At 50.0% G+C, this 22514-nt stretch overlaps 1 protein-coding gene across 1 annotated transcript; it reads right to left on the bottom strand.

Annotated features, from left to right (window-relative positions):
- Positions 1–19256: 19256 nt before the first annotated feature.
- On the bottom strand, positions 19257–21867 carry CGCA056_v015020 (uncharacterized protein; the record flags this gene model as incomplete). Its single annotated transcript, XM_037330261.1, has 3 exons — positions 19257–19474; positions 20952–21342; positions 21493–21867. 3 exons carry the CDS (start codon positions 21865–21867, stop codon positions 19257–19259), a joined length of 984 nt encoding a protein of 327 aa, XP_037171349.1.
- Positions 21868–22514: the final 647 nt, after the last annotated feature.

Here is a 22514-nt window from a genome sequence, read left to right as displayed (position 1 = left end):
ACCTCACTCACTACAGAAATAGAGTCATCCTTCTTCCCTACTAACTTTTCTTCCGCAGTTTGCCGCCTGGAGGCGCACCTTCTTGACTGCCGTATGACTCTGGCGGGGAAACATGTGGAGGGAGCGTAACAGAAATTTAGTCATCTGCTCATCGCAAAGAGCATCATCCGGATTCAACATAACCTTGAGCCTTCACAATGGATCAATGCGAATTGGATGGTGTCTCTTGTGGATTGATTTTCCTAGCTGCAGCGGGCAGCTCCTTCCGGCTCGGTTCGAAGATTCTCGACATCAACTGGCTGGCCGACCCTCATACCCAGGTATCAATGGTAAAGCCCATAAGAAACAACTCCGCCAGCCGGCGTAGACTTCGGAGCTTAATGCATTTTATGTTCGCCACATGCCGCACGAGCAATTATGAACTCGGCTAGGTGGAGGATGAACTCCAATCCAGTAAGGCCAAAAAGCAACCATCGAAGTCTGGCGCTTTGATGTTTTCTGGATTCATATGTGCTTTCTCAGCTTCCAACGCCTTGCGACAAAGATGATTGGACATATTGTGACTATTCATTATGCAGTATGGTCTCTCATATTTCAATACAGCTGCGCTACATCTTCTCCAAGTCTTGTCTCATCTCATACTGCTAGCCTAAATAACGTCCCACACCCACTTCTGGGCACCCCCCACATTTGGGCACCCCAAAAATGCCTCACCGCCATGAATACCCGCCACCTTCAAACCTACACAACTTTATCAATCTTTATCTAATTGACTTCATTTTTGGTATATAGCTTTATAAGCATCAGATGCCCTCATATTCCGAAGATGACGTCCTACGGGCGCTTGCTGCTATCGCAAACGGTACATCTGTCAAAAAAGCTGCATTTGAGCATGGTGTGCTGCGTTCAACTCTACAGAATCGGATCAGAGGTGTGCAGACGCGAGATATAGCGTTTTCTGATCTGCAAAGGCTTTCTCCAACCCAGGAAAGTCATCTGGCTGAATGGGTTCGAATCCAGGCTGCCCTAGGCCTTCCTCCAACCCATCAGCAACTCAAGGATTTTGCTGAACGCATCCTACAGATCCATGGAGACTCCCAGCCTCTTGGAAAGAACTGGGTGCAGTCTTTTATTAAGAGAAACCCATCTGTAAGGGTCCAAAGAAGCAGAGCAATCGATTCCCAGCGTATCAATGGAGCTTCAACTAATGTAATCAGGCAATGGTTCAAGCACCTCGCCATACCTGAGATCATGGCTATCAAGGCCTCCAATCGATACAATATGGATGAGACTGGTATTCTAGAAGGCAGAGGATCAAATGGGCTTGTCCTTGGATCATCAGAAACTCGTTCTATCCGCAAGAAACAGCCTGGATCGCGTGCTTGGACATCTCTGATCGAGTGTATCTCTGCAACTGGCAAGGCACTGCCTCCACTTGTTATATATAAGGGCAAGAGTGTCCAGCAGCAGTGGTTCCCTCTAGATCTGACGCCATATGAATCCTGGAAGTTCACAGCTACAGAAAATGGGTGGACTTCAGACTCTACAGCTGTTAAGTGGTTAACAGAGGTCTTTATTCCTTCAACCCAGCCAGGGGACCCCTCAGAGGTCAGATTATTGATTTTGGATGGTCATAGAAGCCATGAGACTACTGCTTTTATGTATACATGCTTCAGGAACAAGATATATCTACTGTTCTTGCCAGCACACACGTCACACGTCCTTCAGCCACTTGATCAGTCGGTTTTTGGGCCCCTCAAGGCAGCATACAAGAAGGAGCTTGGATTACTGGCTGAATGGGATGCTGGTACAGTTGTGGGCAAGAGAAACTTCGTTATATGCTATGGCAAGACGCGTAAGGCAGCCCTGACAAGCAAGAACATCATCAGTGGCTGGAAATGGACTGGTTTGTGGCCTGTCAGTATGGCTAGACCCCTCATGAGCCCTCTGCTGCTTGAGAACACATCAACCCCTGCCAAACCAGCTGGTCAGGTCTGCAAAGGGCTCTCTGATGGCAAAGCAAGCGAAAAATGGGCGGCAGATACATCAGCAGTCCTTTGGTCAACCCCCAAGAAGAGGGATGAGCTTCAGGATCAGTTCAGCCTGTTCAGCAAGCTAGATAACGATGAGCATACGCAGCGCCTGCTTTTCCGGAAGGTTCAGAAGGGCTTTGATGAGAAGGCATACTAATTAGCAGTAGCCCAGCGAAAGATTGAGGCACTGCAGGCAGAGGTTGATGCCAGTAGGGCCAGGAAACGGAAGAAGGTCAAAATGAGCCCAAATTCGAAGTTTGCCGATATTGAGGCTATTCGGAGGGCTCAAATAGAGGCGGGCGAACTTGAAAGTAGCACAGATGAATCCAGCGAGTCAGAAAACCCTAGTGATAGCGAAAGTTGCATCGTCGTCGCATCATAATACATATAAATATTGGTTGAAGTTGATGTGTATAAAGGTGAGGGCATCAAAAATGGGGTGCCCAAATGTGGGGGGTGCCCAGAAGTGGGTGTGGGACGTTATAGCGTAGCAGCATTGCTAGTAAGCATGTCCTTATTCAAGCCTTTTTAAAGGCTCGTCTGTGCCCTCTATGCCTGAATTTTGTAGTCGCACCCTAATTCAAATGAACGACCAGAGCTATCAACGAAATAATACCCTGATACCTAACATTCTGCAAACAACATACATTCCCGCCGAATGATCCTTCTCAGAGGCTGAGTTGTTGACAACGTGTTTGTAAACTCTACGGTCCCAAGGCTCGGTCCTCGCGTTCCACTGGATGTAACAGAGACTAGGGGTTAATTGCCTCTCTCCGATATCATGTTGGAGGGACGCCTGGTCAAATAAGTTGCATGAAGACACAATGATTCCAAGCCGCCTATTCTCACTTTCAGCACATGCGAACTCGATATTTCTGACTATTAGGATCTTTCTATCAGTATCCCAAATCTAATACCAAAGGTCGTGCGTATCAACTAACTGTCGCCTGAGAGATTGTTCGTCTGCACTCCCAAATTCCCAACTCCCGTAGCCGTTTCCGGGTAGCATAGGGCCTCCGGTAGTATCTGCTCCCTCTGAAAATGGGAGACTTAGACGCTCAGTTCTGTGAGCATTTCACCACGAACCCGCTTGAAAGCCATTCTAGACCGGGTGCTAAATTACGTCTGAGCCTAGCAAACCCCCCGCACGCGAACGTCGCGCGTCATGAAGGCTATGGGGACACACTACTCGTGCTTTTAAGGTAATTAAAGAGCTTGATGCTGCGATCCATGTCGTTTGCTACAACTCTGACAATACATCATACCACAATCCTTCGGGACCGAGCATCAGTCTCGGACCTCTCCCACCCATCACCTCCGCTCCTGTAAAGAGATACAACACTCCGAACTGTGGTCAAAAGAGTCCCAGGTATATGAACTGACTCAATCAACGCACAGTTAAGTCCAATAACGGCCGGACGACCAACGCGAACCGCAGGAGACTGCACACTCTGTTGGTAGAATAGAATGGCAAGAAGTGTATTAACAGGGCGTTACTTACCATGGCGGCCGAAGACGTCCTCCGCATGGCAACTCCAGCGGTCGCGACTATAGGCACCCACGGTCCTGCGACTGCGAAAGCTCTCAAACACCGTAGAGTTATCTCACGATATATCATCTGCAAATAAAGCGTTATTAAGGCTAATCTGTGTTGCTTCCTCTGTGTAACGATCCTCAAACCAAGCTGGGATTGCTCCCCCGGAAAAATGCCCCTTCTGGTGGCTTCCCTTAGCTGGCCAACATCCACCCTACCCAGAGCGAGCTTCTTGTCATACAATGCATCGCCTGATAGTGCTAGGACACTTCTGTCCCAGCTTTCATCGTGGTTTCTGAAGGCTATGCGGACACATATGAAATCTTTTGGCATGTTCGGGGCCGAATTAAACCTCAGCAAAGTCTTGAGCAACTCCTCTCGAGGATAAAGCTGCAACCCTGGATCTCGCGGACTGTCGCGAATATCCTTGAATACAACCCAGCAAGCTCTCACAATATTCGATTGCTGCATCCCGCTCCTCTAGGTGAGCCGGCCGCGAAATGAAGTTACTACTCATTGAATGCCCGCGCTGAGGAGGAAGCTTGTAATAATGCTGACCCATGCCGCTGATTTGATACCACTCAATTGACGTCTATTGAATGTTGAATCTGGTGAAATACATCGTCAGAAGCCACATCGGTCTTTGATGTAGCCGCGAAGGAGTCCTTGCTTTTCTCTGCAGGATTTTGGCCATGAGATCCTGCCTTGCGCGCTGGTGGGAGACCCGAAGGGCCCCGCGCTTACCTCTCGACCCAAGCACTCAACCTAGCTGCTGAAGCTGCCCTCAAGCCGCCACATGCCCTTCGTACGCAGCCAGAACCTCGATTGTGAACTCACTGTCGCCCTCGTGGGGCCTGGTTCTGGGCTGCTGCACGATGGATGCCTTGGTCAGTGGGATCTGGAGGTTGCGGACAGGCTTCTTGGCTGACGCGGAGCCGGCGGCGTTACCTTTTCGATGCACCAGACGCTGCTCTTGCGCCAAGATACAACCAGGCACCATAATGGTGGTGGAGCTGCCGGGCATGAAGCAGCACAGACCGATCCGCCCCGCCTTGGAAGAGTGGGGCCATCGGGACATCGTGATGATGATATCGGCCCCACACGGTCCCAAAGCGCCGAGATTCACCACGGCCGGATCAAGGAGTGCTTGCCCGTCCGCCCGGAGGCTTTTGAACGTGCTGCGTGGCTGCAGCACGGCCTAATGAGAAATGTGGCGGATTGCCCGAGGACTTTACCCGCCCAGCTGGTCGAGACGGCGGTGATGTTTTCTAGCTGGAAACGCCTCAAGCCCGAATACGAGTTTCCGCAGCCTCTCGCATTCACCGTAATTCGCTCGTAGCCCGCGTTGTCGATGGCGCCACGGCTGCAGGCGATTTGTTTGTTGTTCTCTATTATGTGCGCCTTGCTGATTGTTATCCCGGCGTTCTGGGCGTCATCATCCCCATCGTCACTATTTGTGGAGTCGCGCTGAATTTGGCCTTCTGATAAATTGCCTGTACAAGTATGGTATGCGTGGAGCTCTTCAACGAACGCCGCGAGGGTACTTGCCACTCGCCTCTGTAGAGCGACCACGATGACATCTTTCATTCTTGCGGGGAGGGGTTGATCGCTCGATTCGAAGAAATTGGGGCAGAAATCGGTGAAATATGCATGATGGAGATTTGCGGCAGGCAGGAAAAAAGTGCGTCGCCGCGCCTCCTCCCCTTCTGTTTGACAGCAAGCGCCAGCGAAGGCATTCCCAACGCTTAATGACGATAGCGGGAAAGACATTACGCATGATCCATCTGCGAATAGGAATGAGGAGTTACAAAAAAAAAAAAAAAAAAAAAAAAAATCAAGAAACCCTCCAGGCTGTAGGATTTGAAGAAGCTGCAATAAAGAAGACCGACGTCCATGGCGATGCAATTCCGTCTCCAGAGCAGTCTGCGAGCTCTCAACGTGGAAGCAAACTGATCCAGATCGCAAAAAAACATACAACACCGGGCATTCGCCGGTCGTCACCGACCCGACTACTACTCCAGCCCTCATTGGCTTATCTATGGGAGAGCGGACGGGATCCCGAGTTTTCCAATGGGTATGGTCGTATGTGATTGAGATTGTCCGGAGGTGTGCCTATGTGGGAAGACAAGGCGAACCCTCAAGACCAAATTGGGGGAGAAGGCGCCCGGCTCCAGATTCGATGCCGCGTCATGGCACTGCAGATGAAGAAACGCCCTAAATAAGCATGGCTTCTTCGCCCGTCCATACTTTCGGGCTATTTTCCCGCCCACCAACTCACGTCTCTAACTCATGGTGTTCCTCGTTCAGATGTTCATCCCACTGTTTAAGCATCAACCGCCGGCTTACAGCATGAGTCCAGCTCATTCGATGTGGCCTTAAATGAAGGGAAATGCAAAAGTGTATCTTTATTTGATTGTGCTGGTCGCGTTGAAGAGGCCTTAATCTGGTCTGAGTAAGACAGTAATAGTGAAGCCCCTTTGTTCGGTCTTTTCGTCTTCCTTGCGCTGTCATTCGCTTGATAGTAGGCGTTGTTTGCTCGCCGCAGGGCTACGAAACCAGGTCAGTAATATAGAGGGACAGATAATCCGTCGAAGCATGCAATTGCTCGCAGCTAGACAGAAACCGCAGCTCTTAAGCAGCCTTGAGTTTGTTGTGCTCTAGCACTTCTGCACGACGAGCCTTCTCTAAATAGATGCCAATTATCGCAGCAAAGGGGGCACCCAGGAAAAGCCTGAGGACGGTTGGGGGCAACCTCGTACGATTGTCAGACCTCTGGCTCGATTTGTCAAAGTCACAAGATGTCATTAATTTCCCTTCTTAATTTCGATCGGATCCCCGGTGGTCAGTGCAATGCACAACGCTCTATTGTTCCCTGAAGATGCCTCTGCTCTTGATGTAGATATCTAGCTTTAGCACACGTTGGCATTCGCAATGCCCGCTTGTGCCTTGACGTTCATTTGATAGCCTTTGCTTGTTGCAAAAGATTGTGCTGAACGTTGAAAATTTTGCGGCGTGATACTGCTATCTCAAATGAGCTCTTTCGAATCTGGATCAGTCTTGCCCCCAAAAACTACATATTAAACGAATTTTTCGCCGCTCCTCGTTCGAAAAGCCAAATCCTCAGTCACGAAAAATCTTGAACGCAACTACTTTGCTCAGAAGTGTCTAGATAGTTAAGTGGAGACTTGAGAAACGACAAGAAGGTACTCTCATAAGCATTGAAAACATCACTCCCAATTGACTTCTGCTTTGCACCTTATGACACAACTCTATTGTCCCTAAATATTCACTTATGCCAAATGTATTCCAAGTAGTTGAGGTGAAAAGACGTTTCAAGGTATTTGCGGTCGTCAACCCCTCGTTCTGTCCTAGTTGCTCCTCTGGCTTGTTGCCCACCAGCAAGGTTGGAATTTTCTGTATCATGACGGCATCAGGGATCACAATCGCACAGGTCTCAGGCTGCTAAGTCCATAGATCTAAAAACTTCCTTTCATACACCCCTACGGTTTACAGCGTGATCGATTATGAAGCTGTGCTTTTCGTCATGATATGACTTGAATCATGTCAAAGTCTTTCTCCCTTACATACTCACAATTTGCCTCTGCGAGAAGCAAAAAAAAAAAAAGACTAGAAACCTCCGCCATTACATCTTGCTACTGTTATGGGAACGCAATCACGAACTGTCGATGCTGCAACTACAGACAGTGGATCTCCATAAGCCCAAGCCCAAACTATGGCGGAGGCATACACCCTGCCCAAACTCAGGCTCAGGCCACAGTTTCAACCACGAAATTCATGCAGATTCTACAACATCCATCCACTTTTGCGATACCGTCCGACTAGACGGAACAGTTTCCAACCTGTCCATCCCGCTATCCAGGTTGAGGTGCTCGATCAAGAACGAGACTATGGCGGCGCTCAAGTCCAGCTGCAACTTGACGAATGCGTGAAGCCTGCACTTATCCAAGTACACGAGCAAGATCTCATCAATGGAGTCGTTGTTTGCCACGTCCACGACGCAGATGCAGGATCTGATGTTACTCGCCACCCCGGATCAAGTCACATCCGGGACCATGTCGTCGCTTGTCACCTGGTACGTCTCCATATACATGGAATTTTAAGAGTTGCTGTTTGAGATTGTGTTTGGATTTGATGGAGTGCAGTCAAAGTGCGGCTTCGAGTCCATTCATATCCAACGACCAGATCCTTATTAGGTACAGGGGACGTCCATGAATGTGATCGTGGAGGTAGACCAGGAGAACGCATGGACATGGCCCATGAATGCTGACATGGACCTCACACGTCACCTAGGAGTGACAATCAGCACATGTACTGAAATGGTCGTAGGCCAGGCGGCCGAGAGCTATGCGATGCAGCGGCGCGCACGCGCCCGAGGGCGCGTAGAGCCACCGTAACTACGTAACTCTACGGTTTTAAGGCCTACGATCTTGAAAAAAAAAAAAAAAAGACTCCTCATGTTCTTTTTAGATCTAAAATAAAAAGAATAGGATAAAAAACTTAAACATCCGCTGAGAAATGAGTGAATTATGCCCCCTATCTATGAGGATTGATAATGATGTCTGAGCTAACTTCTCGCCCCTTGAGGGGGCCTAGTAATCTGACCTCTAAACGCCGAAAACGCCGAAAAATCCAGTGGGCCCACTAAACCCCGTTCCAGTACTAGTGCATGAATCTTTCTTCCCTTCTAACTTTTTTCTTCGCAGTTTGCCGCCTGGAGGCGCACCTTATTGACTGCCGTATGACTCTGACGGGGAAACATGTGGAGGGACATCGCGTGCCTCCACTCTGACTAGTGCATGAATAGGACCGTGACTATCTGCTCGACTGAACTACGTTCTCCTTCAGGTCCGTCTTTGGATTTACGTCACAAGCGTCCCACTGCTTTTGTGCGAGGATATTTCAAAGATCGAGAGCGAGCCCAATTACCCGACCAGGGACATGAGATTCAAGTGGGACATGTATAATCCCTCGCTTAGAGACTGGAATGGACATATATGAGCCTGATACTTACTTTTCGTGTCTATGAGAAGCTCGAGCTTGCGATCTGACCCATTAAAATAAATACAAGCGCGTCTGTCTGCTCGATGAAAAGTTAGCTGTCAGCCTGACTTTCAGACAAATTCGAGCCTATAATCACGATGGTGGCCAGGCACAACGTCAACAAGTATATGAATTTCGAGAACCTGACTGCCTGGACACAACTGTAACCGTGATCACACACTAATACACAGGCGAGATGGTGAATAGGTGGACGTAAGACGAATCAGTCAACTCCAAGGCCAGGACTAGACCCTGAGGTAGACTACAAGGATGAGGGCGCGCCAGAATCTGGACACAAGACTGAAGTGGTTGGATATCGTGATCATATTCAACGGTGGATTGCATATGCCCGCCCATAAATGCAGAGGAGCGCCCGTCCAAGACGTTGTCGCAGAGGTACGTCCCGAGCATGAACAACTTGACGAGACAAGTCTTCAACTCAGTCACCCTCGGGTTCAGATTCCTGATAACTCGAATGGGCTCCTGCGCAAGTGTATATGCAAGTTGACGGCCCCGAACGTGTCTGTGACCAGGCGGAATCATTGATGATGCATGACCTGTCGATCCTGATCTTGAACTCGATGAGGCTCAGGTTTGGAGGAGGGAGCAAGGAGCTTACCGTGGCCACAACGGTGCTCTTATCCGTCATCTTGACGCACCTCCTCTCCAGATCCAGAGTGCTGCTCCTGGTGTCAGGTTTTTCGGACAAGTACATCGCCATGACAGTACATATAATTTCAGGCTCAATTGTGGCCATGCCTATATGCTTATGGAAACTTGCACCTCAGGAACATCGGGGGCTTTTGTTCGGCATTGAGTGCCACAAAATCGTCTAGGTTGAAATCATCGACTCCTGCGGGTCCCGATAGGCAGCCCCAGTCAATGTCAAGACCTCTGGCGACATCATGAGCATTGCCAAGCCCCTCTCCGAGTTCGCCACCTCGCAAATGCTCTTATACCAGGCTAGCGACGCGATAAGTGGCATGAATACAGTTTCCATCATGACCACGAATCAGAACACAACGTCTGGCCCGCAGACGACCATGCCTCTGCGCAACTACAAATGTTTAATTTGTCCAGTGGTCCCTGTTTGATTGAATGCAATGATCGCAGTGGGAAAAGGCCAGTCAAGGGCAGAGGAAGTTAAAACAAACGGACGAACTCTTTCGGCGATATCAATCTGCCTCAAACGGCTTTCTAAATGCACAGAAGTAGAGTCTTTGATCTAACGAAGTAGGGCATCACTTGCGGTAATAACTTCATCGTGCGCAACGGAGTGCTTGATAGGTGATGAGTACTCATCACGGCAGCACTGTGATGGCGTTGACCAAAGCGAACGATGTAGTGTTGTGGTAGCGGGCAAAGACAAGGGTAAAAGCCGCAATATTGGTGAGCCATATCAGTCGATTGGGGAACTCCTAGACCGCGACAACGGTTCTTTTCACTTCGAGGGGGTGATGCCATCGGCCGACCTAATGGAGGGGCTTGAGGTTCACAAGCATTGCAAACAGGTCGGGGTAATGGCAAAAAGAATGAATCGTACGGTCCAATTTGAGGCCAGATGCCGTCCCTGCTGGAAGACGGTAACTTCTTCGCGTTTATCCTACCACAGGCCAACGCAATCGTATCAATCCCTCAACCCTCTTCTGCGACGACCTGCAATACGCATGGAATCGCGAATTCGACTCGATTGAGTAGTCAGTGTAAAGGAAATCAAGCATTGCTTTGTTGCCTCAATGCAACACTACTTTTGCTACCGACTTCGCCCGACGCGAATGAGTGTTTCTCACAGTATAAAATGACACCTTATATATGATGTACTCTCGGAGCGAAATGCCCGACTTCCTCTCCGCCAGACCAAACGTGTACAGCAGACACACGAGCCTGAGACAGGTCTTTGGGTGGAATCTGAAGGATGATGTCTTGTCCACCCCGTGTGGTAACAACCTCCTCGTAACAGTGCTGGTCAACCTCTACCACAAGTATCCTCTGCGTATTCTGGGTCCTTTTCATGCAGTGCATGTCGTCCTATACTGGCTTGAATACGGCTTTGGCGTTGATACCAAAGTCCCGCGGGAGATTGAGCACAAATACAACAAGACAATGTCTTGCAGATGCTGTTGACATGCGCAGAAGATGCCCCTGATCGACGTAGCCGTCCATCTCTTCGGCCCAAGCTAGCCCCCTAGAAGGGTGTCTCCTATAAATTCCCGTGATTTCGGCAATTCGTTGACGTCGCGGGGGATACGAATGGCAGGAGGGAAATGCGGTTGAGGGCAGCAGCAACAGCAGCGACAGGCGCGAGTTTCCGCTCCAGAAGTTTCGCCGGAGACGCCGGCCTCAACGTTCATATTGTCTAGTTGGCCTTCAAGTCATGAGAAAGACTGCAGCGAGGACGTCTGAGTGTGTGGGACTTGGCGGACTGCCTTTTTCGTCTGCCGGCCGGGCGGGTGGTCTCAGTAATCCTGCAGCTGGGCTTGGGTCGATGTGATGGTGTCGATGGGGACTGCAGAGCTCAGTCTTGCGTGGCGGGCAAGTTCACGCCAATTTTCGCAAACCGAAACCAGATGTCGCTATGAAACTTGGTCGTCGATATCGCGTTCGCCTCAAGGATGAGATTGTTTCGCCTCAGCAGTCGACCCTCTCTTCAATCGAGCAGCTCGGAAACTTGTTGCATTGTTTCAGGGGACCGACCCCTCTTCAACTCCTCCAGGTGCAAGCTGATCCAAAGTAGAGGCTGTGTTGTTATCCTCAGTACCCTCCGCCGGTATTTGAAGTATCGTAGAAAGAAACCATGGCCAGTACACTGTCTCGGTCCACCAGGTAAGGTATTGAATAACACGGATTACCTTGTTCGCTCCATCGGGTGCAGTGGTAGAGCCTACGGTCTTCTTGGTCCACACGATCTGCATAAATCAGCCATCAGAAGTGGGGCGGAGAATTCAGGGGAACATTAGGTAGGTAGGCTTACTATACTTTTTCCTTCACGCGTGGAAGCCACGAAATGCCAGTCCTCTGCTTAAACAATAAGACCCAGCAAGAAGGGCAGACCTTGCAGGCTGGCCCCATTAATTTACGCAAGGCGATCGAGATATAACCACTGCGCAGTATGCCATATCCTAATTTATAGGTGTGCATCATCCAGGCTACCATCTTGCTGCTTAGACTTAATACTTAACGAGATGGGCTTGTTGTGGAGTTGGAAGTGAGGCGTGTGGTTGATGGTGGTGCCGCCTAACTTATTACGCATGAGATTGATAGCCTCTATAATATTAGGCTGAGATGTTTCCTAAGATGCGGGGTCGACAAAGACGCAAAAGTCGACTATACAAGGCGGCATGCCTTTCATGAGTCCCTGATGTATTACAGCCGTTCTATTAGATAGCGTCAGTATTAGTTGCAGGTCGAGGAAGACAGCACAGCAGTTACTTATGAGGGCGTGAAGTTAACAAGACCATCGTGGACAAGGGCGAGGGGCCGCCGCAAAGATAGAGCAAGTATTCTGAAGTGCACTTTGCAGTCCCAGTCTACTTCGTCAAATCTTTCCTATATGCCATACTGCAAAGCCAGGATGATGGGGTCCACCTTAGCAAAGGAAGGCACAGGTCTATATCGTTTCACCCGTTAGCCCGTTGGTTCGTAAAAGCTTCTTGCGTTGAATTCGACTATGGGATATGACGCGCGTATCACCTCCTGTGCCACAACATCTCATCAGCATAATCTGAATAGAAGCAGCATCAAACGGGGGCGGGAGATAGAGACTACCTACCTTATCGCTGGTAGGGATAATTTCTCTCCCATTTTTAAACCTAGATATGGCGTTGTGGACATCTCGTAAGTCCCGAAGGCCAGGCCTAGCGTCGATATTCTGAATTGTCTTGATAGAATCAAGTAAGAAGAATTTGATTAGGTTCTAGCTGATCTCAGCCGCAGCGTACTGTTTTGTTGGGGACTTAGAGCAACTAGGTCGGGATGACGAGGCTACTGACTTATTGCCATCGCAGGAAACGGAGTCGTCTGGCCGCACGGGAGCACGGGGGGTTTCATCAGGGTTGGACTCAGTGGGCATAAGACGCGGGCGCTTTATTAGGGCGGAGGGATTATCCTAGTCTGCCATTATCGTCCCGATATCTTGCCAGTCAGCTTCAACACTAAAGCTGGTGGCTGCTAGGTGTGAGGAGATGTCGTTATGCTTAGAGTTTGGAGGGGTGGGGGCTTAACTGTTGCGCCTCTTGCGCTTATTAGAAGGTATCGGTGGGGCGTCGCAGGGTGTTTTAGAGGCCTTGGAGATGCTCAGAAGCCACTGCCAAACAGCTTAGGAGTCGCACATGAGTGGAATATAGGTGATGCGAACATACGTGTGGGAAAATACAATAATCGTTATCGAGGTCAAATGCGTTTCCCAAGGCCGGGCTCAGTGTTAACGATTAACCCATATTCACAGATGTGGGTATGAGGTGGTTGCTGGGGTAATGCGGCACGGATAATACTCCATCCGCATTACCCCAGGTCCCGTGTCGGGTGCCACCCAGTGACATTTTGCCAATGACGTATTCACCACGTGATGCTACGGGCCTGTGCATCGGGGGCTCTTGTGGACCGTGCTTCGTCCGCCAACCCACAACGTACCTGATGCGAAAGGCCACACTTGCGACGGTCGCATTGAAGCGTCTACGAGGAAAAACTTCTAATGCGCTGTGTTGGTGTTCCAGTAGTCGCCGTCATTCCATCAGCCGCTGGGCTGTGCGTTTTCGGACGCAGCCAGACTGGTGCGTCTGAGGGCTTCGGGCGCAGCAGTTTGGCTGCGTCCAAGAGACGTGCACTGGCCGCCACAGCCACAGTGGCTCGATGCTGAAAAATATGCGGCCAGAAAATCGGCAGCAGTAACCAATCTCATCCTCATCAGAAAAACGTCACTTGACTTTGGTTGCTGTCTTGAGTAGTTTCATACGTCTACCTGTCTTTGACTGCAGCCGCACCCTTGAACTGTTGGCGAGTGGTAGTTGATCATACATTGGAGACATCAACGCACCATGCCATGCAGCTGCTGCTCCGTAGATGCAAAACGACACTCATGTATGTCGAGCAAGTCATTTCCGAAGGCGATGACGAAAGCTGGCCTGTATTACCATAAGGCCCTTCTTTTTAAGCTTGATTTCAAGATGTCATCTGCAGACTGCAGCCGAGCGGGCCGGTCTTTCGATGCATCGTGGAAGACGCCAAATTGCGGTGATCACGAACGCCCCTGTAGGCGAAGGCGTACGAACAAAGTTACTAAAATGGTGCCAGTCGGCATATTCTGGCTTGTTGCCAACTGCAGGTCGAGGTTTTGACGGACTTGCATCACGTAGGACACCCAACGGTCCCTATGAATTCACAGTCACCCGCATAACCTGATCACCTCGAGAGGACGCTCCGAACGTATTCTTATGAATATTATGGCGAAACCACTGCGAAAATGAACGTTGATTCTCGTCCTTTTCCGGGTATATTAGTCTGGCTCACGATTTGTGGCCTCCAGCTAGCACAGCAAAGACTCCACCGGGCTCTGAATGCGTGGGTTGTTTCCCACCCCGCGCTCAACTGGTGCTTAAACTGATCGATACCGTGATGATTTCATTTTCTTCTGTGCTTTTCTTTCTTACTCAAGGTCCAATTCTTCATGACGTCCCATCCTACGCGCGCTTCTCGGCCCTGAACTTTGGATCTGCCCGCATCGAAGACACAATCACGCCATTTGTTCAAAACAGCGAATGATTAAGGACGTTTTCCGGTCCATAGAAGACTGTTGGGACTGTGCTCAGCAGGAAGGAAGAGATGTTCTCCCGTCATCCGTCGAATCCGGAGAATCTCGCTTACCCTGTTGGTCAGATCGAATGAAGCGCTGCGCTTGCCGTACTCAAAATTCTACTCGGATGTCAATCATGGCTCATGTATGATCGTTCAACTCGAGCTTCCAGGGTTCAAAAGAACGAAAAGCTCTGTATGACAGATCCACGATCCAAGTTTTTGGGAAAACAATACTTCCTTGGGATGAAAGTCGTGCTGGACGATGCAGAGACCACAAGGCGGACGGCGTCGAAGCTTGCAAGACCAAAGTCGGCTGCAGGCCCCAAATCCGAGTCCATATCCCGTCTTTTGTGAGGAATCGGCCATACCCACTAGTCCAGCCCTCGTAGCTGGGTTGATTAAGTCACTTCATGCACGACTGAACAGCTGCTCGGTATTGAAGCAGAGTTATGGATGACGATGAACAGGTCGTGCTAGTGAATGTCTTTCACACCGAAGACTGGTCAGCCTAGAGACTTCCACTGGGGGAAACTGTCTTATTCATATATGAGGATGATTCGGCAACCATAGAGGTCCTCTGACAAAGTCCCATGGCCTTTTCTTCCCGGATGAAAGCACGAAATGCCGTTTGCTTCTTCTTAGACGAGCAAACACAACCTATCGGGTCTCTTACTGGAGACACCGCATCGACCTTCCCGTGAAGCATGATGGCAGGTCATTCTCTGTCAATATATTTGTTACAACATTGTCGATCACTGATGATATTGCTAGTATAGAAGGTAGAAAGGGGTATCTGAGATTGACTGAACGCTGAAAACCAACACGCAGCATGATGACTATGCGGAGTAAGGGGATCATCGCGGCTTCAAATGCAAGCTATTCATATGTATAGGGTTCTTCGCCCATCGTCGAAAGAAAGGCCTTTCATCGAACATATCAACATTTCAGATGGTTGTCAGCGTATCAAAGAAAGATTGAGATTCCTAGATAACTTCAGACCAGTCCTTAATTTGGCTGTGAGAGAGCAAAGTGTTAGCATAAGCGAAATCAGATTGTGGCCATCAGGAGAGTATCTTTGGGGGTTGCCTGGTGACTGTTTGATAGTATACTTAACTAGCCATGATGGAGCAGCCGTTCAACAGGAGCAAGTCGCCGCAAGGAATAAAAGTCAAGAGGTTCTCAAGAGAAGTTTTCCTAAAACGCAGACTTGTGTTGGAGAAGCCGATTGCCGTCCCAAATGTCGAGTATGGTCTTTGAGATATCTGGTATAAAAACATGAACGCTTTGTTTCTGCTACTCTGCATGTCATCTGCTTAATGCTATACTTGAATGTGTTCTTTTGAAATGCGTATCGCAAGCCACCACAGCCACTCAATAACCGACATTCCTATGTCCGCGTATCAATTATCAAGCTTGGCTCCGGACTCAGATATATTGCTTTCTCTGCTGCGTACGTTTGATCCAGCTCATTCTTCAAGGCTGCTTGAGATAACCTGATGCCAAGATCCATACCCCTTCGAGCATGGTTGACCTCAAGCCGTTTTTCGCTCAGAGCCGCCCGCAGCGTGCACCCAACATGAGAGGTAAGACCCGCACGGCCTCGTCCAGAATAGGTTCACCGAGCTTGCAAACGTGCGAAGGATAAGAATCATGATCCTGAAAAAGCTCAGGTCTCCCTCACCCGTGACTGAGGGGCGAAGGTTTGCCGTAGAATTCCCACAGAATTGTTGTTGTTGTTGTTGTTGTTATATTTAACGCCGTGGCGGCAAGGGCGCAGCCGCCTTTGCGGCCAACCTCCCGAGGGGTATATGGCGTGGAGGGTCGCCGGCTCAAGCTATATACTCTACAGTACACGCCTCTTCCTAACGTCCTCCAAATCTTGCGCACCGTGGGCTACTATGTGTTCTATTCGTCCCTAGTTCCCGCTGGTTCCCTAGTTTCGTTGTGGTCTTCCGATCCTCTACGAGGAGGGGGTTGTTACTAAGGTCTAGGTTAAGACCTAGTCCCTAGTACCGCGGGCAGATCTTCTGGAAGAAGTCTGTCACGGAGAGAAAGGCCTGGAAGCCTTCATGATCAGTAATTAGCCCCTTATAGTACTGCTCAAGAGATCCTATAGGCCCTATAGGCTCCTGTGAACTAGAAGGGTGGAGGGTGGGCTACTGAAGCCGCCTCACTAAGGTCTTTCGGCAGTAGACTAGGTGGTCTACTGCCTTTGCCTCCCCGCAGGAGCAGGTAAGTAGTGCTTCTATATGGTTGAAGCGTTGGTGATATTGCTCGAAGTCTCTATGCCCTGAACGGGCTGCCAGGAGATGGTGAAGGATCGCCCGTGGCAGGGTCAGTTCAGGAGGGCAGGCGAGGGAAGCCTTTAGCCCTAGTTAGGTGTGGCAGGACGTTGCCTCTTGCTTCCACCATCTTCTATGCTGGCGGTATATACGCTCTCTAGCAAGCCGTTTAATCCCTGATAGGGTAGCTAGTTAGACCCTAGGGGCTGGCAGGGTTGTGCCCTCCTTAGCTAGGATGTCTGCTTCCTCGTTTCCTTTGATGCCCTGGTGCCCTAGGGACCAGTGGGTTTATATGTTGTATATCCTAACTGCCTCTTGGATCTCAAGGAAGGCAGCTTGTGAGGAGTCTGGGGCCATGCCTTAGATCCCCTGGATAACGCTGGTATTGTCGATACAGATATATATAGGCTGGCCCTAGGAGGTAAGGAGGGCCCGTCGGAGCCCTGCCCTCGCCCCTTCAGCCTCGCCATCAAATACTTCTGCTATTCTGAGGCGTCTGCAGCCCTAGGCTATACGTTTATTCTTACGGTAGATAACAAAGCTAAATCCTGTAGCGCTATCAGGGGCTTTAGAGCTATCTGAGTAGATAATAGTATGCTCTTTTAGCACCATCTTAAGCTAGGCCTGGAAGATCCTAGCTGCTACTTCCTTCGTCTGTGTAACTATAAGGTTATAGGACCCTGGGAGGTATTGCGGCTGTAGAAGTGCTAGCCTTAGGCACTTAGGTAAGAGGCCAGCTGTCCTTTGGAGCCTGGTCTGCTGCCGCCCTGGCTGTAGAAGCCTTGGGACCAAGGGATGTTATTGGTCAACCTTCTGTAGGCGTGTAGCGAAGCGTAGTTGCGCTGCCTCGAGAGCTACCTCTGCTGTAGGTAGGCCAGCATCTCAGATGAGGGCACTGGTTGGTGTGGTCCTCCAGACAGGTAGGATAGCCCTTGCTGCTGCTGTAATAACTCTTCCGACTCTACAGGCTAGACCCTTCTGCCCTGTGCTAACTATAGCTATCTGTGAAGCAGTATTGCTACTAGTACTGTTGTTGCTGCTTAGAGCTGGCTTAGTCAGGCCTGCATACCAGGTTTCCGCTCCATATAAGGCTATCGGGAGGGCGCAAGCAATAGCTGCTTTTTGGACTGCAGCTGCTGGGAGCCCCCCTTTTGTGTTTATAAGGTGCTGTAGGAAATAGGCTACCTTCTTTGCTGCTGCTACCTTTATTCCTACATGGTGTTAGAAGGTGAGTCTTTTGTCAAACCAGACCCCTAACCATCTTATAGGCTTTGTTGAGGCTTTAATAGTCAGGCCTCTCGCTTGGATATCAGGTAGGTTTGTTGTCTGTTTATATTTTCTGCCGAAGTGGATTGCCTCACACTTAGCTAGGTCAAAGGCGACCTTATTTTCTGTTCCCCAGCTGAGGATACTAGTGATCTCCTAGCCTAGGGCTGTAGCGTTCTCTTCTAGCGAGGGGCTAGTAGCTACTAAGCCTATATCATCTGCATAGCTAAATCATAGCTTCTGATTATCAGCTAGGATATCAGCTATATAGAGCAGGAAGAGGATAGGTAACAGCAGAGAGCCTTATGGTAGTCTATAGGATAGAGGGAAGTCCTCTGTAGTAGTATCCTCTAGCCTGACCTGGACTGTTCGGCTAGAGGTGAAGGTGTAGATCAGCTTGATCAGGCTGCTTGGCCAGCCCTACTGCCGTAGCCTGATAATAAGTCGGTTTCATAGGATGGAATCAAACGCCCCCTTGACGTCCATTGTTGCTAGCGTCGCAGTAAGCCCTATATCTAGAGCCCTCTCGATCTCATGGGTTAGACAGGTTGTCAGGTCGACTGCAGCCCTCCCTGGTAAGGCTCCAACCTGCTGTGGGCTGGCGACCCCTTCTAGGATGGTAAGGTAGGCCATCCTTTTTGCTATCAACCGTTCTAAGCCTTTGCCTAAGCAGGATAATAGAGATATCAGGCGCCAGGACCCAGTCTTAGAGAAGTCTGTTTTCCCTGGTTTCTGGATCATAACAACCTCCGCTTTGCAGAAGGGTCTAGGGAAGTAGCCTACCTATACGCAGGCCTGGAAGAGCTGCTGTATAGGCCTAGCTACTAAACCCCAGGTGCATTATAGTAACTTTGTAGTAATCCTATCAGTCCTAGGGGTTGTAGTCTTTGTTAGAGTAGCCTGGCGTACTTCCTCTATACTAACTGTATCCTGCTAGGGTATAAGACGCCTTGTGACCACTAGGATAGCAAAAGGGTTCCCAGGTAGGTCATCTCTAGCGCTAAACCGTTCGAGTAAGGCCTTTCATAAGGCTTAGGCTTTGTCGTAGGTGTTGCTGATCGTCTCTCCTTCTACTATTAGAGGCGGAGCTTTAACTGCTAGGCTTGACTTCCGCCAGCCTATGATCTTATATAGATCTTGGTCTGTCTTAGCCTCTTCAACCTTAGTAGTCCAGTAGGCGCGTTTTGCCCTTCTAACGGTTGTTAAGAAGACCTTTTGTTCCTCTAGGATAGGGGGAGGTATGACCAGCCCAGGTTCTTAGGCCTGTTGGCGCCTAGCCTTAATAGCAGCTTAGTGGGCTACTGAGCATTCTTCTGTCCACCAAGGGGCTCCCCTACCCTGATTAGTCCGTCTCTTGCCTACAGCTTGAATAGCTGTATAGAAGAGGCTGACCAGTTGGGCAGCTAGGGTGTCTAGCTCTGCTGGGCTGGGCAGTTCCCCTAGAGTAGGTAAGGCTGTAGCCCCAGCCTTTACTAGGTCGATCAGCCGTGGTAGGGCTGACTCTGGTACTGAGAGCTGGTTAGCCTAGCGCCCCTGTTCCTAGGCCCTACTCATAGGAATAATTGTTGTGATAGCTTCATGGTCAGCCCCTAGGTGTAGGTGTGGGCTGATATAAGCCTCAGTAAAGGGGATATTTGAGAGGGTTAGGTCGAGGGTATGCCTGTGGGTATAGGTAGGGGCCCCAACCTCCCCAATAAACAGAAGATCGTCGCCTTCCGCCTATTCTGCAATATCGTCTCCTCGATTTCGGCTAGGGGACCCAGGTTCCCATGAGGAGTGGTGGGCGTTAAGGTCCCCAGCAATAAGGGCTCTCTCTGGCGGTTAGTAATCTAGAAGGAGGCTGGTTGCTTAGTTTATAGGCTCATCTGGCGGCCTATATATAATCATAATAGTGAGGTCGCTAACTTTCACCTATAAGATATCTCTTGATTAGGTAGACCTTTGTTGCTGTATTTACAGCCTTAGACCTTTGCGTGTGTAGGTCATAACCCTAGGCCTTATGTCTCTGCTGTTCCAGAAGTCAACTGGTACGTAGGAGTTGAAGCCTGGGTGTGTGTTAATCTGCATCTTATCTCTATAGCCTATCCAGGGTTCCTGGATCAGGACTATATCGATCTGATCTGCCCAGCAGAGCTCTAGAAGAGCTGTATGAGCTGGGCTTCTCTTCCCCACGTTACACTGGGCGACCTGTAATACCTGTGGGGTAGCTATTCTGAGCCTACTGCTCTAAGTCGAGGTTGAGGTGTGTGTAGGCATTAGTCATATTATAATCAGGCTTCTGAGCTACCCTCTGGGCCCTGCTGCTTAGCCTAGGAGGGGTATACTGGGTAGGTAGTAGTGGTAGGTCAGGGTTGTTATTGATATAGACGTCTGCCTCAGCCTCATTCTCATCCTCATCCATACTACTAGAGCTTGCCGTATCGCTAGCGTCTGCTACGGTAATTGAATCCTAGGCAGGGGTAGGGGCGTGTGGTCGCTTTGAGCTGGGCTGGTGGCGTGTTAGGTCTCCGCTGGACCGCTGGTGGTTGTCAGTAGCTTGAGTGCTAGCCTGGCTGTTCTGATAGAGGGCCTCATAAGCCTTCTGTCCAGCCTTATGGATCTGAGAGAGTTCCTTCCGACCTGGGAGGGTAGGGGAGCTGTTAACCACTAGGGGCCTTGCCGGGCAGCCTTTGTGGTTGGCTTGGAAGGGGCTGGCGCAGTTTGCGCACTTCAGTCTGGCTATGCAGGGCCAAGTCTCGTGGGAGCCTGAGGGTCTGCTGCAGTTGCCACAAAGTGGCTGCTGGTTACAATATCAGTTCGAGTGATATCCCTAGCAACCAGGGTCATATCGGGCGATAGTCTTTTTCTTCTGGATAAGCTGAGACCTGCTGCTTTAGTTGAAGAGTCTGAAGGGTAATACTTCTGCAGAGAAGGAGATAATCTAAGAGACTTCGTTTGTGATAGGATTTACGCCAAATTAGGATTAGTAGGCCTAGATAGGCTTACATCCTATCTGTGCAAAGACCTCCTCTTCAACTAGAGTAGCTAGGTCGAGGGCATCCCTATCGATAGTCCATAGCTTAGCAGGGCAGCGTGGGACAACATAGGTGAACCACTTAGTAGGGGTCTTAACCCTATAGGCTCTAAGACTGTCTGCCAGTTTCTGTTTGTCCGTAAGGAGGGCTTGCTGAACCTGCTTATTCAGGGGTCTCAGTAAGTAGCCAGTTGCAATGTGGTAGATATATAGGATATCTGCTAGCTGCAGGCCAAGGGCCTGGCAGACCTTCTGGTGGAGGGCAAAAGGGGCGTGCTTCCTCGCAGCCGTTAGGCCCTCCTCGGGGATGCAGGCAAAGACCTGGAGGTCCTTCTTTGGCTGGGCTAGAGTCTGAGTCTGAGCCTGGGGATAGATTGGGTTTTAGGTGCAGGCTGGGGCTTAGGCTGGGGCTGCAGCTGCAGATTCAGCCGAAGCTACCACCTTAGCCTAATTCCAGCTCGGGGTCGGGGCCGCCGTTCTGTTCCCCATGATCCTTTTCAAGGCTTGAACTACGTAGGTTGTAGCCTCCTTCGCAATCTGCTTCCTAGGCCCCTCAAAGCAAGAGACCACGTTATCTACAGACTGGGCGATAGCCATAAAGACATCCTTTTGGGCTTCGTAGAGCTTAGCCTCTTCACTAAGGGCTGTAAGGACAGCTCCAGCAGCTGTCCCATTCACAGTTGAGGGCCCCTTAGCCGTTAAGGGGGTTGTCGTAGAGGCGTCAGGCTGGCTTCCCACGAGGCTGAGCCGGGCTAGCTGGGCCTCAGTATCGCAGCGGCGTTTAGCCCTTGAGGTTGGGGACGGCTCCAGAGGGGCTCCAGAGCCTCGATCAGGGCCGGTCGAGGAGGCCGGCATCGGTCCAGAGCCTGCCGGAGGCTGCGAGGCCATCGCGGGAGGGCGCTGGAGGCGAGAATTGAAGGGTTTTCCGCTGTTAAGAACTTTGGTGGTATCCCACGTATTACACTAACAGTGGATGCCAAGAAAATTTAGGCGAGAGGGAAGTTGTTCCCACAGAATTGCGTGTCGTACATTTTGAGAATCAAGTAGTATTCATTTATTCTCTTTTTTCTCGGCTCCGCAACGATCGTTCTGCGGATTTAGCATACAGTTATGCAGGCGTTCATTTCGTTAAGATCTACAATTCAGAGGGAACATATGTGCCGAAAAATCAATCACTTTCATTAGTTTCCAGTGCATGATTAGCACTGCTTGGTGTGAGTAAGGCGTTAAAACCATAAAAGTCTTCCACGAGAATCACAAGCCACAGTACGTCCATCGTCAGGCAATTGTAGCCCCCGGCGGTCCTGGTGAGCATGACTTTTACTCCATGCTCGAAATCGGTGGTAAAATCAAGATATTTGTGGCGTCAATGCAGTAACGCAGGCCTGACCCGTACGATCACTCATTAGGGGTGTTTTATCAAAGGTCGTTAGTGGGCTATATAGCTTTTAGTGTGACACCAACACTTGTGTTCCTTTGGCTTGGCGTTCAGCACGATGGAAATGAATGCCGAAGATGCCCAGTCAAGAACTTAG

The sequence above is a fragment of the Colletotrichum aenigma genome, assembly GCF_013390185.1.
Source record: "Colletotrichum aenigma strain Cg56 chromosome Unknown KSG_Cg56_contig14, whole genome shotgun sequence".
Classification (NCBI taxonomy): Eukaryota; Fungi; Ascomycota; class Sordariomycetes; order Glomerellales; family Glomerellaceae; genus Colletotrichum; species Colletotrichum aenigma.
Note: the sequence above shows the minus strand (reverse complement) of the source record. Positions and strands in the feature narration are given on the sequence as shown.